Source organism: Stegostoma tigrinum, chromosome 10, assembly GCF_030684315.1.
Source record: "Stegostoma tigrinum isolate sSteTig4 chromosome 10, sSteTig4.hap1, whole genome shotgun sequence".
In the NCBI taxonomy this organism is placed as follows: domain Eukaryota; kingdom Metazoa; phylum Chordata; class Chondrichthyes; order Orectolobiformes; family Stegostomatidae; genus Stegostoma; species Stegostoma tigrinum.
In genome coordinates, this window is record NC_081363.1 from 57726917 (window position 1) to 57742852 (window position 15936).

Sequence of the window (15936 nt, forward strand, 5' to 3'; positions counted from 1 at the left end):
AAAACAGAAGTTGCTGGAACAGCTCAGTAAATCTGGCAGCATCTGTGAAGTTTTGGGCCAGGTGACCCTTTTATATTCAATTCCCTTCACATTAAATGATGGCATTCATTTAGCTTTCCTAAACACATACTCAACTTAGGTACTTAACTTTTGTGATTGATGCACAACGACACCCATATCCCTCTGCATTTCAGAAATCCGCAATCTCTCAACAGTTAAATCATTTGCTTGTTTTTTTATCTTCCTTCCAAATGAACAACTTTATATTTTCCCTTGTTATTCTCCATTTTCTAGATCGATGTCCACTCACTACATCTGTATATGTTTCTTGTAACCTTACTGTGTCATCTTTCCAACCTATCTTGATATCTTCAGGAATTTTGCCACCCGTATCTTCCAAGGCCTAATGGTTGAGAACCATTGGTTGTGGCCCACCAATGGTCATGTCTTCCAACCAGAAAAATATCCATTTATGCCTACTCTTTGCTTCATGTCGGCATAACAGTCTTTTATCCATGCCAGTAAGTTCACCCCAACACCATGATCTTTTATTTCACAAAGTCACCTTTGATGTGGCACTTTATCAAATGACTTCTAGAACATCAAATCCGGTTACATTTGCCAGTTCCCCTCTATCGACAGCATGTTACTTCCTCATAGAACTCTAAAAGACTGGGGAAATTTCCTTTCACAAAGCCACTTTGACTTTGCCTGATTACTTTGAACTTATCTATATGTCCTGCAAGAACTTCTTTCATAATAACTTCAAACGTTTTCCCTATGACATTTGTTAAGCTAACTGGCCTATAGTTTCCTGCTTTCTACCTCTTTCCTTTTTGAATAAATAAGTTATATTAGCTATCTTCTACTTTAATGGGACCCCCTCCAAACCAATATATTTAAATATATGATATTTATACTACCTATGGTATTTATTCATATACTATTGGTGTTCATACTTATGGTTCACATTTTCTCAGACTCTAATATTTTCTCCTTAATTAACCACAATGATGCATCTATCCTTAGGAATTTTTATTATCTGTTGAAATCTATTTATTCTTTGTATTCTGAAAATCTCCTGAATGCCCACCTCTGCATCTTTATTGACCTAGTCTTTAACCTCATTTGCTAATTCGTTTGAGCTAATTTTGCTTTCATGTCCTCATAATTCACCTTCACTTACGTTTAACAAAATAGTCTTGACCCTATTTTTCTCTTCCTTAAACTGAAAGTTAAATTCAGTCTGCTACCTCGGGACCTCTTCATTTGGATAGTTAATTTATCCTATCTAGTGTACAACACTAAGTCTAGTACAGCCTGCTCTCTGCTTGGCTGCAAAATATGCTGTTCTCAGGACATATCCCAAAAATAATCTTGAAATTATCCCACTCTGTCAATGTTTCCTAACTTCCTGTCCTTAAATGCCTTCTATATTCAGGTCCCAATCCATATTATCATACAGCCATGCCTTTTTGCTGCAGGGGTTCTGCTTGATACTGATGCTTTGGCCCAGTTCTGACAAAGGGCCCCGATCCTTCCTGTTCCTCTGATGCTGCCTGACCGGCTGTGTTCCTTCAGCTCCACGAGCTGTTACCTCTGACTCCGAGCTAGTTGGCCACAACCAGTGTATTGTGCACGAGTAAATAAAACGTGACTTGGTGACAGTCTCTGTGCAGTTATTTCATTGGCAACGGGATAAAACAGGATGTATCTGAAAAACGTTCGCTTGCAACTGTCAGCTTGGAATTGGTGTAAGCATTTCTGGTATCTTGCTTCTATTTGGGAAAAACTTTGAAAAGAAAATCCAAAAAAAAGCATAAACAAAGTCTGGAGCGTAGAATCTCCTCAGTTGATCACTGACTCCAAGCCAACTGACCACAGCGAGAGGATCCAGCCTCTGTGCAGTTATTTCAGTTGATTTATACTCTATATGTTCCTGACACAGTGTGTTTTTCATTTCCTGTATCATTGCCTTTTTCTCTCTTGCCTCTCTGATCTTTGATTTGCAGCATCTTCTCAAATTTGATGCCTTACCTCCACTTTATAGTTTAAAATCCTTTCTGTGTCACTCATTACTTAGCTCACAAGAACACTGGACCTACCAGGCTTTGGATAGAGAGTGCTTTAATGGTACAGATCCCACTTTCTACAGTACTATTGCCAATGCACCACAAACTAAAACTCATTTCTCCATAGCAGCCTTTAAGTGACTTATTCATCTCTTCTCTTCTCTTCCCTCTCTCGTCTCATGCCTCCATTTTACAGCCTTCTTGCCACTGTGCCCATCTTGCCACCATCTCCCCCACAAACATCTTGTAGTCTCCTTCTCCTGTCACACATGTAGAGATTTTTCTTACCTTCACATTATTCTTACCTTAGCTCCCATCTTGCAGCCTCCTTCAACCATAAGATGTAAGAGCAGAAGACAGAAAAGCAAGAACCTGTCTGTCTCCGTCTTAACCATACTCAAACATACCTGGCCTCCAATGCCTTCTGTGTCAATAACATCCATAGAGAGTTTTGAGAAGATTTGTAGCTCAGGTTGAGGTTCTGGATGTGAGTTTGCTCGCTGAGCTGGAAGGTTCATTTTCAGACGTTTCTTCACCATTCTAGGTAACATCATCAGTGAGCCTCCGACGAAGCGCTGGTGTTATGTCCCGCTTTCTATTTATCTGGTTAGGTTTCCTTGGGTTGGTGATGTCATTTCCTGTTCTTTTTCTCAGGGGATGGTAGATTGGCTCCAAATCAATGTGTTTGTTGATGGAGTTCCGGTTGGAATGCCATGCTTCTAGGAATTCTCGTGCGTGTCTCTATTTGGCTTGTCCTAGGATGGATGTGTTGTCCCAATCGAAGTGGTGTCCTTCCACATCTGTATGTAAGGATACGAGTGATAGTGGGTCATGTCGTTTTGTGGCTAGTTGGTGTTCATGTATCCTGGTGGCTAGCTTTCTGCCAGTTTGTCCAATGTAGTGTTTGTCACAGTTCTTGCAAGGTATTTTGTAGATGACGTTTGTTTTATTTGTTGTCTGTATAGGGTCTTTTGAGTTCATTAGCTGCTGTTTTAGTGTGTTGGTGGGTTTGTGGGCTACCCTGATGCCAAGAGGTCCGAGTAGTCTGGCAGTCATTTCGGAAATGTCTTTGATGTAGGGGAGAGTGGTTATGGTTTCTGGGCCCGTTTTGTCTGTTTGTTTGGGTTTATTGCTGAGGAATCGGCGGACTGTGTTCATTGGGTACCCATTCTTTTTGAAACCTAGCCAGATAAATAGAAAGCGGGACATAACACCAGCACTTCGTCGGAGGCTCACTGATGATGTTACCTAGAATGGTGACGAAACGTCTGAAAACGAACGTTCCAGCTCAGCGAGCAAACTCACATCCAGAACTTCCATAGATTCACTACTTACTGGCTGAAAACGTTTCTCTGTATCTCTGTTGTAAGGGGTATTCTCTTTACTGTAAGGCTGTGCCGTTGAGTCCTGGTCTCTCCTGCCAATGGAAACACCTTCCTAATAACTCCAGGCTGTTCAGTATTCTGCAAGCTTCAATTAGAACCCCCTCTCATTCATCTCCTGTCACTCCCATCTTGCAGCCTCTCCTCCCATCATTCAGCCTCCTTTGCCCCCCCAAACACCTATCGTGCTACCTCCATCCCCAAAATCAACCTGCAGCTGCTACCTCTGCCCACCTTTACTTCCTCTCTTTCCACCATCCCTCAATGTCCTTTCTCTGCCTACTTTTCTTCCCATACCGTCTTGCATCCTCAGCAGATGGATGACTTTGGACCTAGCAGGCAGAACTGACGGATCAAACAGAACAATCAAGATCCTGTCCTCAGTAAAAAATGGCCACCAATGCCAACCTAGACTAAAGGTGGCTCCCATTTCCGGCCTTAGCCAAAGCTGACCCCAATGAGTCACTCATTTAATGTTCCAATGCCCCATTATTCACAGCTTGTTTCTCTCCTGTATTTGTTGTTGTAAATCTGTTCACAGCAAGCACAGGAGAAAACTGCCCAGTGAAAAGAGGAGAGCGTCCTCGCTATTTCATAGAATTATAGAATTCCTACAGTGTGGAAGCAGGCCATTCAGTCCATTGAGTCCACACCTACTCTTCCAAGAGCATTCCACCCAGACCCACTCCCTATCCCTGTAAACCTGCAGGCTGACGTTTTGGGCTTAGATCCTCCTTTAGAAACGTCAGCCTTCCTGCTCCTCTGATGCTGCTTGGCCTGCTGTGTTTGTCCAGCTCTATGCCTTGTTATCTCAGATTCTCCAGCATCTGCAGTTCCTACTATCTCTCACAGTCAATACGTAATTAGTTTTGAAAGAAATACATGAATACCGAGGAAACCAACAAGCGGGGAGCATAGTTTAATTGAAAGGACAGGTTATGTACATTCTTTTCTACTGTCACATAAGTTGTAACATATTAAAAGCATTTCGGTATTGTTTCCCTTCACATGTGAGTACTTGCCTTTGAGTTGTTTAAATTCCATGGCATCCACCACAAAAAATATGAATTTCTATATCTATATCTTAACAATGGAGAAGCATTACTTTGTTTATGACCCAATTAATATGATTTCACACAGCAGATATCTGCTAAAATTCCCTTGTGTTTTGCTTGTATCATTTTAACAAGCAGCTGACTCCTGATCTGTACCTTCTTTTGAGCACCCAAAACTTTCAGATTTTTTTCATGCTGATCTGTAACTATACAACATTGTACTTTATTTAACATTTGATTTATGCAGATTACTATTTTAACAAGTACTAGTCGTTTTCATCTTATGGTTTACTAAGTAATATTCTCTCATGTATTTGAACAGTGAATATCTCATCCTGACTTATTAGGAGAGGAATATAGAGTGGGGGTCAATAACTACATAATTGCAATACTGGTTTAGTTCCAAATGTTGTATTTATTCAATATTTGACTCCGTATATCATATGAAAGTAATGTGTTGCATTTATTAAACCAACATTATAAGAAATGACCAAAAATTAATGTGTATATTGTCTGCTGTTTAAGTAGGCAACCACATACATTCGTAAAGCAGATTGTACTTGATTTATTTTGTCATGCAATCCTATAATGCTACAAGTCAGATATACTTTGTCGATATTGGAAGATATTCAAGTACATTTTTAGTTGAGAACCCACTACAGAAACACTTGTGATGAGTCTTTTTTTTGTAAATCACAGACTCTTTTTAGAAATGTGAACTGAGACATTGAAATAGAGTTATGAAGCCTAAGGGCAGACGTGCTAATGCCGTGAGAGTGCTAGCATTGCCGCCATAGCAGCACTGACTTCATCTCTGCACATATGAACAGTTGATCCCTGTAGTCATATATAGCAGTAAACATTAATAACTTAACAGTCTGCAGACAGCGCTGAAGATATGGAGCATTATTGAAGGATGGAATAGAGCAGGTGGCACTTTAATATGTTTAGTGTCATGGTTGACTCTGAAGACTAGTAGAATGAAATTACTTGAGGTTGGAAAGATTTAAGAAGTGAACTCATTTTGCTGTGCTAAGGAAATGCTACTGACAGGCTCTCTGTGTCCCTTTTCTAGGTTGGAAAATATTAACCCTGAAGAAAATGACATGGTAAGCCATTCTCAAAGGAGATTTTTAATGTCACTCTTATATCTTAGAGGCTTAAGCACAATTGAGTAGGTTTCCAGAGCTAAGAAGTGGGAAAAGATAAATTTGACACACTAATAATGTGTGTCTCAGATGTTCCAGAAAAATAGACTAATTCTGTTCAGTGTACTACTCGTGCGCAACCACCACTTGCACAAAAAGACCCAAATAAAACCTATTTAAAAATTCATGAATAACAGCCATAAATGTTACTCTTAGACATTACAGGAATTACTGAACCGAATCAACAATGCAAATACCAGGAGATCTATTGATAAGAATGAAGATTTAATTGTGGATCGAATACACAAAGCCAGAGAGCGAAAGAAGAAAATCACTGCTGAAGAAATTAATGCAGTTATTGAGGAAAGAGATTATGCTTTAGGAAGAGTAAGTATATTTAGTCCACTAAGGATTTATGCTTTCAACCAACTACCTTCTTCCTGACAATTTTGTCGTCTGGCAAACATTAATTTTACAAAGCAATATGTACATCTCAGAGAACAATATCAACAGATGCATAGTTTAAATTCTAATCTAAAATTTGAAATTAATTTTCAGAATACTGCCTCAATTATCTCCCATTCATAATTTCATTGCCTTCAAAACAATAATGGAAGATGCGTTTATTGAAGAGCACATACTTTAGTATTGTTATGAAACTTTGGGCAGTATTTTAAACTTGGATGCAATGAGTGTTCATCATACTTAGGATTTTCCCCATGCCTAATGAGGCAAAGATCCAGTATCCATCCTATTCTAGTCAAATATTTTCAGGGCTGGACATTATGTTGCAATGCCACACTTCCCAGGTCACACAGGGCATGGTGAAATGCTGCAGGATGCTTCACTAAGGTGATAAAAGGTGGATTAGTCTTCAATTGAAGTTCAGCTTAGACCCCAGGGGAAAAAAGAATCTTCGATAAAAAATCTTTGCCACATCATACAAAAGATCAAGGGGTTCTGGAAATTACTGTTCTGTATTGATCAGGATTTGAATGTTCCAGTCCAGGTAAGCACCAGGGATGTGCCCATATAGGCACATTGGACACTCCATGTAGATCTTGATGTAACTGCAAGGATTACATTCCAAGGATTTTTAGGGCCATAATGTATGGATATTTAGGTCATTTTTACTTCACCTATCCCAGTCTGAATTTGCCTTTGTAAATTCCAGAGTAATTTATTAGATCACTGAATAACAGGCAAAATTGTTGGATTCTGTGTGAAAACACATAACCTCAAATATTTGAAATTTCATAGTGCATTCATATCTCTTTCTGTCAAAACACAAGTGAAATATTGACACCTAGCAACTTGAATTTTATACAGCTACATCTTGAGCTCTATCTATTTACAGCAGATATATCCCACAATACTTCTTGTTTTCATTTGTTCAGGTGTCATTCCATGCAGCAGGAAAGAACAATACTCAATCTGTTGCATTTATATTTTTATTGCTGGGGCTGTGAGTGATAATTTAGTTTTTGTCAGATTTGTCAAAATATTAATATGACTGCACTTACTCAGGTGGGGTCACAAGTTGAAATTTTGATGTTGTGAAGTCTGGGACAGCAGTGATTGGCATGGAGTTCTGACCAAGTTACAACTGCTGTTGTCCTGCTTTTTCAGTTTTCACTGATGGTTTGTGCCAATTTTCAAGCTTCGTAATAGGATCACAGAGGGAAAAGACTTGGGAAGCACAGCTGTAGAGATTGTGGAATGGAGGACACAGATCAAAAGCCAACTTTGTGTTTATTTGAATAATCTGCTTCTCCTTTAATGTAAGTGGCTCATGCACAAAGCAATTACACATACAAATATTCAAATATCTCTGTCCAGTAAAGGTCAACAGTGACCTATGCTCCTCCACAGCCCACTGCAGATTTGTTTTGACTTCTATCTCCCTATATTTGGCTGAATACCAAAATAAAAACCATTTAACTCTCAGAAAATTATATAGACTTAAAAATGATTATAGTGCTCCTGATCGATTACAATTTAAAGAATGAAACAACAAGACCTTTTCTTTTCATGGAAGTAATAGGCATGCCCATAGTAGTACATGTTTTCATCTATGTGCAATCTATGACTTGTGTGAATGTAAACTGTAAGTTTGTGCAAACTTTACCATTCTGTAATACAGGTGCTGAGAGACTTTTGAGACATTCACAAAAGGACTGCCTTTGGCAAACATCGCATTCTTTGCTTGTTTACTGCATTTATGCATAACTGATTAGTTTATGATATCACTTTCATCAGCATCATCCTGATGTGCCCTTGAGTCAAAAAGTTTGAAAACTATTATAACTTCAACAGACACTTGACGGTGCAATATCTTTGGCAGAAGTGATCTTTTAAACAAGTTTCAAATTCTCAAATAACTTTTATAAGGTTTCCCTAATGAAGTGCTGCCTCTGAAGATGTAGATTTTGATAGTCAGTATTTGTTGTGAGAGAGAGATTGCTTGTGAGTGATTTCTAAATACCTCTAGTGCTTCCTAATCTGACGCCCCAAGGAAAGCGTGGTCATAATGACACCTGGTTGAGTGCAAATTCGTAAATTGTTCCAACATGCATCAACAGCAGGTATTAAGGGCAAAAGAGATTTCTGGTCATGTATGTATTGGAAAGAAAATTGAATCTTTGCCAGATCTTCAGACCTCAATCCTCAATATAATGGGCCCTATCTTTTGGACCCAACTTTTTATAATGCACACTGCCCAACCATACTTGCCACCAGCACACAATAGGACAGATATATGCTTACTATACCTATTTTCTGACCTGATTTTCTCTGAGGAGAATCTGGCCTCTTTCCCTGGTCACCCTCCTAGCTTTCTCACTGATCCTTTCTCTATTGTGCAGTCTCATTTCTAAGCTTTCCAAAGGCACTGGGAGGCAGAGGGTATAGTCACAGTGAGAGGAAGGAGTTGGACATGATAACAGGGTAGTTATATGGCCATGGGTGGGTACTGGATAGTGTCATGGTGGGGTTATGGAATGTTAGGGTCCAGGAGACCTCAGAAATGGTGAGGTCAGGACCAGAAGAGGCAAGAGTGGGTTGACAGGAGCTTGAGGGAAAACAATTATGCCTGTGTATATTACAATAGGTTAAATGGTTATGAGATGAGTATGTTTTCGATAACATTGGGAAAGAAATAACAAGACAATTTATGGGGGAGGATGGCATATCTTCAAAGGAACAGGGGAGCTTTGAAGGTGCAGTGGCACTTTGAGTAAGTCAATCACACCAATGAAACATCATCACTGGTGGTCCTGGCAGATACACTTCCACACTGAGTGGGTCTGTGGGTGGCTATATAAATTGAGGCTCTGTTACAGTGGGGCAGAAAGTAGTGGGAATAGGAGGGTGGAGTATTGGTATGACAATGTGTTCCTTATACTATTTTCGCTTGGCCTCTGCCTTTTCCCGATGGCAAGTCTTGAGGTGTTCACCTTCCTGGATACTCTTCTTTCACTTCGGATGATCTTGGGCCACTGATTCCCAGATGGCTGTGTAAATGCTACACTTCTCTTGTGAAACCTTGAGGTATCACTGAAGTGCTTTCTCTGTCCATCTGGGACTTGCCTGCCATTTCAGAGATGGGAGCAGAGCACCTGCTTGGGGTGTCTTGTGTCGGTCATGCGGATGACATGCCCAATCCATCATAGCCGATCAAGGGTACCCAGTGCCTGGTTGCTGAGAATGTTGACTTGATTGAGGACGCTGGTATTGCTGCATCTTTCTTCCCAGCAGATTTGCAGGATCTTACGCAGACAGAATTGGTGATACTGCTGCAGCACTTTGAGGTGTCTGCTGTAGACAGGCCACGTGCCAGATGCATAAATGACAGCAGGAACCATCACAGCTATGTAAACATGAGCTTGCTATCAGATCTGATGTTTTTGTCCACACTGGATGTGGTGCTGGTACCATTAAACCATTAAGTATCTTGAAACATAGACCAAATGAATAGGCAATGACCAGATTTCGTGGACTGTCTTTTTTGGTGAGAGGAGGTAATGTTGGAACATTTGGTCTGACAAAACTTGTTTCATCAGGAGTCAAATGGATGGAGAGCAATACTAAGCTGAGCTCTCCCCTCTTTGATCAAGCACCCAAGAAAACAGCATTGTTCCATGATATACATTTACATTTTATTGAGATACCATCCAGGACAGGCGCTCCAGTAAAATGAGTACTAATTGGCATCTCCTGTTGTCCCAAGCAAGGGCAGGGTGAATGTTTGAAGATTGTGGTGACTACAAGGGCCTGGGTGTGGAATGGCAATATACTCCAGTCGAGAATCTCCAGTTTCCTGGTGGGCTGTCTTGATATTCATTACTTTAGTCAATGCACAATTTCTACGCACACATGGATATATGAATAAGATGACCAGTGAACTCTCACCTTTCAGGCAGTTTTCACCATGGTGAATAATGTAGAGTGAGATGAGGCCAAGGGAGTATTGAGGGTAGGTCTAAGGCTTAGTATTAGTGTGAAGTATTGAGGATGGATGAGAAGCCTGAAGGAATATGCTAACATATAAATGAATGCAGTTTGTTCACATATCCTAAGAGCATGTGAAATTGGAATAACCATACCTCAGGCCTGCACAACACTTGCTTAGACAACCCTGCCCTGTACAGGTCATGGCCTAGCTAAGAAGAGAGCGGTACCAAGAGACTCCAACAGGGGAAATATCCTTCCTACTTCACCCTGAAGAGCACAGCATCTACACCTGAAATAGCTACTGACTGCTACACCTGACTTTAATTGTGGTAGCTTTAGCTGGCCATCCTGTTGGAGGGGGTAACCCTAGAATCCCATGGCCTCCTAGATGTATGACCTGCTGGAGGTGATGGAGTCACTGATGGGTCTGGAGATGGTTGGGTGACTGACAGGGCTCCTCAAGAATGTTCTGAGATGAAGCTGAGATACCTGCGTGCCATGAAAGCTTCCCCTTTCTAATTATGTGGCTTCGAAGCCAGAAATGAAAACCTTTTGGAAGTTGAGGCCCAGGTCTGAATTGGAATGGCATAGCTTTTGAATTAAACTTAATCTGTATCCTTGGGAATGCCTTAATATTTTCTAGGATGAGATACTCCTCACTGGAGACCTGTGTATGTTGTAAAAGGACTGCATGAATCACTGCTCATGAACAAGCTCCTTGCCATAATGAATAATCCATAAGCTCTTCAGCACGGAAATGTTTCGATGTGATCTATTGTTTCTGCCCTTCTATAGCAAAATTTATTTCCTTCTTTCTTCACTAAAAATATTCAAGTCATCTTTAATAATTAATTTCTGTGAGGTTGATTCATCGAGCTGGTGACTCTTTTCCATGAAGGCTATGATACATGCAAGTGAGATGGCTCAGAATGATGCCCCTATTGCTAAGAATAAGCATGTAGGAATCCCTACACACAACTCCAGACAAAAAATTTCAAGAATTGGCTGAGAGTGAACTGTGAGTGCCAATAAATTGAGTTCCAAATATTTGAAGGGCTGATAACTTGCTTGTTCACTCTTCTGTTTCCTCAAATGCCACAAATTAATTTAATTTTTAACACAGAAACTAGGAGCAGGAGGAGACCATTTAGTCATTTGATCCTCCTCTGCATTTTAAGTGCCATAGTACATTGATTTAACATATGGTCTTGTTACTCCATAATTGAAGTTCAGAAATATTTGACACCCTAAATAGAAAAAGATCCCCTCTGATGGCTGTGAGCATTTTAATTGGTATTCATTTGGCAGTTCACATCCAATTATATCAGAGATAATGGGAACTGCAGATGCTGGAGAATCCAAGATAACAAAGTGTGGAGCTGATTGAACACAGCAGGCCAAGTGGCATCTTAGGAGCACAAAAGCTGACGTTTCGGGTCTAGACCCTTCTGACGCTTTTCTGATTAAGGGTCAAGGCCCGAAACGTCAGCTTTTGAGCTCCTAAGATGCTGCTTGGCCTGCTATGTTCATCCAGCTCCACATTTTGTTATCTCACATCCAATTATAGTACATTTCTGTTCACACAACAAAGTTGTCCATAATTTGCTCAAATCAGCTGTCTCTTGGAGCTGTAGAAGTACTGAGCATGAGATGTAAGGGGGGAAATGTTACTCAGGAATGTGATGGAATTCTTGGGTACAACAATCAGCTTATTTATTTTGTTTGCCATATAATGAGCTGTTAATACAGCAGGGATGAAAACTAAATATGCAGAACCACAAAGCAACGGCACCAGTACCTAATAAATATCACTGGCTCACTTGTTTGCCAAAATAATTAGCTAAAAATGTACTTACTGTACCTTGTACAAATAAAGCTGCTGTTGGAGGCAATTTGTAAAGTGGTAGTGCAGGAACCTGCAGTTTCTGGAAACATCATAAAGTGAACATGTGCTGACATTTGATAACTGGTTCATTGGTTGAGTTATAATCCCGTTCTGATCAATTCACTAGAGTTTATTTGATTACTTCTGGGAGTCTGAAAAATATTAAGAGTTCTCTTCATGGAAATTTGTCTTGTTCTTTTATACCTCCCTGGGAGATAACTAGATGAGAAAAATGTTCATGACAATGAAAATTGTACTTCATCTGTTGGAAGCACTGTGCCCAGTGGACCATGTGGCATTTCCTTGCTCCACAATTATGTTCTTGCATTTCATGTCTTGATCTGGTGAGCTAGTCCTGTAGAACAATTAAGCTTTTAATTTGAAATTAGTTCTATTTCTAATACTGATGGACTCTGAACCACCTGACAATGTAGAGCGTTTGGAGTGTGAGTTGTTCCATATTGTGTTAATTGGCTGAATGTTCAAAAAGGTAATATAGTGACAATGACAATGGAACACATCTTGAATCAAGCTAAACCCATCTGGTTTCATTTTAAAGTTAAGTTCATTAACTCATGAGTATGGAGATGAAATATCAGCATGTGCATTGTATCACCGCAGACCAGCTGAGGAGGGACATTAGGGAAGTAAAATAGGAAAACGAATCACTACCTGATCTCTTGGCAGTGGACTGTTTCTTGTGGCATACATTTTTACATTTCAAAATGAAGTAAGTGTATTCTCAGAGTTTTCTTTTGCTTCAATAGAGGACACTTTTCAAGTTTTAAGTGCAATTATGTTTCTTGGTTGAATCATGTACTTATCTAATATGTTTAAAAAAAGCAGTGCTAGTGCTCAATGCTGCATTATTGTTGTTTTTCCCTCCCTTAATAAATGTGACATGATGTGTTAAAGGACACAGTTAAGGTAATTTTATAGAGAACTAAAATGTAAACCTTTGTGCAGCTAAATGCTTGGAGAAGTTGGCATCTGGTAAAAGCATTCCTTCAATTAAAATGCAAATAAAGTAGGCATCTTGTGCTTTGGGACTCCTGCTAGGAACAGACTGTAGAATTTCACCTTTTTGTTGACATTTATGTAATTTGGAATAAATCAGAGGAATAGTTATACAAAATATTTTAGATTCACTATTTGAGTGTATGAAATTTAGCAAGCAGATTAAAGTATTGTGAAACAAATTTTGAAGCATTTATCTATTTTTAATCACTGAAACTGAAGAAAGAAAACTGTATTCAATACTTGTAAGATATTTTAATTAATGTTAGCTGACTTATATCAGTAACTAGGCTAAGCTGAAATGTTCCTGAATTAACTCAAACATAAATTTCACCAGTTTGAACATTTAAAACTTTGCTTGATGTATAGCCGTTATATTTTCATGTTGTCACCTTCATCATCTGTACTCTGGAGACAAGACAGGTTTTTAGTTCATAATCTTCTCCATATCTCACACCTATACCAGCCTGTTCATTTACAATAACTCCCTTCAATTTTCAGGCCATGCAGCATTGATTTTTCTCTTCTAATTTCTCAATGGACTCAATCTTGATCTCTCAGTTCCTTCAGCCACTCCAATATATGTGTACACCCCTAATTTTGTTTCCTTAAACATTATTGATTTAATTGATGTATCATCAGTAGTCTTACTTGGTGTCAAGATGATTAGAAACTGAACTCTGGAATTAATTTCCTAAAAACATGAGCTAGTCTTTCTTCCTTGAGGAAGTTCCTTAAAAAGTACCTTTTTGAACAAGCCATTGATGATCTCCTATAATATCCCCTCATATGGCTTGGTGTCAAATTTCTGATTATAATGCTGCGTAAAGTGCCTGAGGATATTTCATTCTGGTAAAGCCACCATGCAAACACAAGTTAATAAAATGTGAGGCTGGATGAACACAGCAGGCCAAGCAGCATCTCAGGAGCGCAAAAGCTGACGTTTCGGGCCTAGACCCTTCATCAGAGATTTTGTCATCATCATTTTTTTGTGCTCCTGAGATGCTGCTTGGCCTGCTGTGTTCATCCAGCCTCACATTTTATTATCTTGGAATTCTCCAGCTTCTGCAGTTCCCATTATCTCTGATGCAAACACAAGTTGTTGATTTTAGAAGTGATAAAGGAACACAATAATGAAATAACAGCCCAAATTACATTCTTCCCAATTTTATTTTTTGGTGTCATCGACAGAGAAAATAATTGACCAGAGAGTGCAGTAGTCTGGCTGTTTGTGTCTGTCAAACATGAATTTGTCCCTCCAATATGTGAACGACGTTTTGCTTTGCTGTTAACGTTCGAAGAAGTGTAATTTCTTTTAGCGGTCTTGTGAATTCTAGCAACAAACGTTTGCTCGAATCTGTTTTATTCCCATGCAAAAATCAAAAGTAGTGCAATATTTAATTGCACCTAAAGCCTAAATCAGAACATATCAGTGATAATGGGAACTGCAGATGCTGGAGAATCCGCGATAACAAAGTGTGGAGCTGGATGAACACAGCAGGCCAAGCAGCATCTCAGGAGCACAAAAGCTGATGTTTCGGGCCTAGACCCTTCAACAGAGGGTCTAGGCCTGAAACGTCAGCTTTTGTGCTCCTGAGATGCTGCTTGGCCTGCTGTGTTCATCCAGCTCCACACTTTGTTATATCAGAACATGTCATCTGCTTTTCTCAATGAAGTCATGTTATTCATTCAAAAATGTAAAAAATACTTAGATCTGTTTTTACTGTCATCCTCAACATGTTTTTGATAATCTTAATTTGGTTAATTGTACATTTTAGTCATTAATTTCATTTCCCAAAATGATCAAAATTTCTTTAAAATATTTTGTGGCATCAATGTAACATTGTTGGACCCTGTCCCTTGCTAATGAGTCAATGATAGCTTTCTTTTTCTGGAATTGGCATTTAGCCAACCAATACTATTTGAGATTCTAGCTTGAGGGTGTAATGCATTTCATATTCTTTTGATGCTTTGTTTTAAATGCACAAAAACATTCTGTATTAGCTTTAGGGGGTTATTAAGTCCCTGGGGTGGCCAGGTATTATTATAAAACCTTGTGCCTGTGTAGCTATGCTTTTCAGTGTATCTGGTCCACAACTTCAGCTTGCAGTCTGAACATCACTATTGCAGAATGCTCTTGTGTTGCTGAAATGAACCCTTAATGGTCCAATGTTCTGACTAATATGCCAAGAGGGAATTACTTGATTCATCCCATTAGCTTCTTTGCATCTCCAACAGTGGGAATGTGCTGTAAGAGAGAAGAACATGATATGTGTGACCTTAAGATGCAAATATTTACTAAAATTCCAATTTAAACTGTTTGCTAAAAATAGATACCCTGATACAATGTCTTTATACAAATGTGTGGTATTTTTAGTCATTCTCAAATAAATGTTCAGAGTATAGCTTCCATTTATATGTAGTGTTCCAAAGATCAAAGTTGTTCTTAGCATGATTGGGTGAATGATTGAATACAACAAGGTTGTTGACACCTTCACTGGCTAGTCTGGAGGCTATGCTGATTTAATCGTGTGAATCTCAAGGAATTCTACTGGTCTATGTACATTATTAATTGCTTTTATAGACATTATCTTGTCCAATTTCCTTTGCTGACAGAACTTACATTCATTACTGGATTACAAGTCAGAGCTTGGAAAATATACCGGTGCAGTTTTGAAAGGTGATCAATTTGGCATGCTTTCAATAATAGGAAACAAATGCACTCCAAGGGAAAAGGACAGTTAGTGTGAAGTATCATTTATTTTTCAACCAGAAAAGACTTCCAAAAAATGTTCCAGGAAAAAGCATGACGCAAAATCAGGCAAGATCATCTGCTACTGAGTAGAAGTTCAGCTACACTTCTGAGTGGATGAGTTGCTTTCCTTGTGATTAATTGGTTGTCAGCTCATTATATACATAGGCATT

General features: G+C 39.2%; 1 protein-coding gene across 4 annotated transcripts in view; it reads left to right on the top strand.

Annotated features, from left to right (window-relative positions):
• The window catches only part of mipol1 (mirror-image polydactyly 1), a 322904-nt gene that overhangs the window by 154450 nt on the left and 152518 nt on the right, over nt 1-15936 (top strand). For all 4 annotated transcript variants that reach the window (XM_048538585.2, XM_059649194.1, XM_048538584.2 and 1 more), the window contains 2 exons: nt 5585-5618; nt 5874-6044. In XM_048538585.2, coding sequence (XP_048394542.2) covers nt 5585-5618; nt 5874-6044 — 205 coding nt within the window. The remainder of the gene's footprint in view (nt 1-5584; nt 5619-5873; nt 6045-15936) is intronic.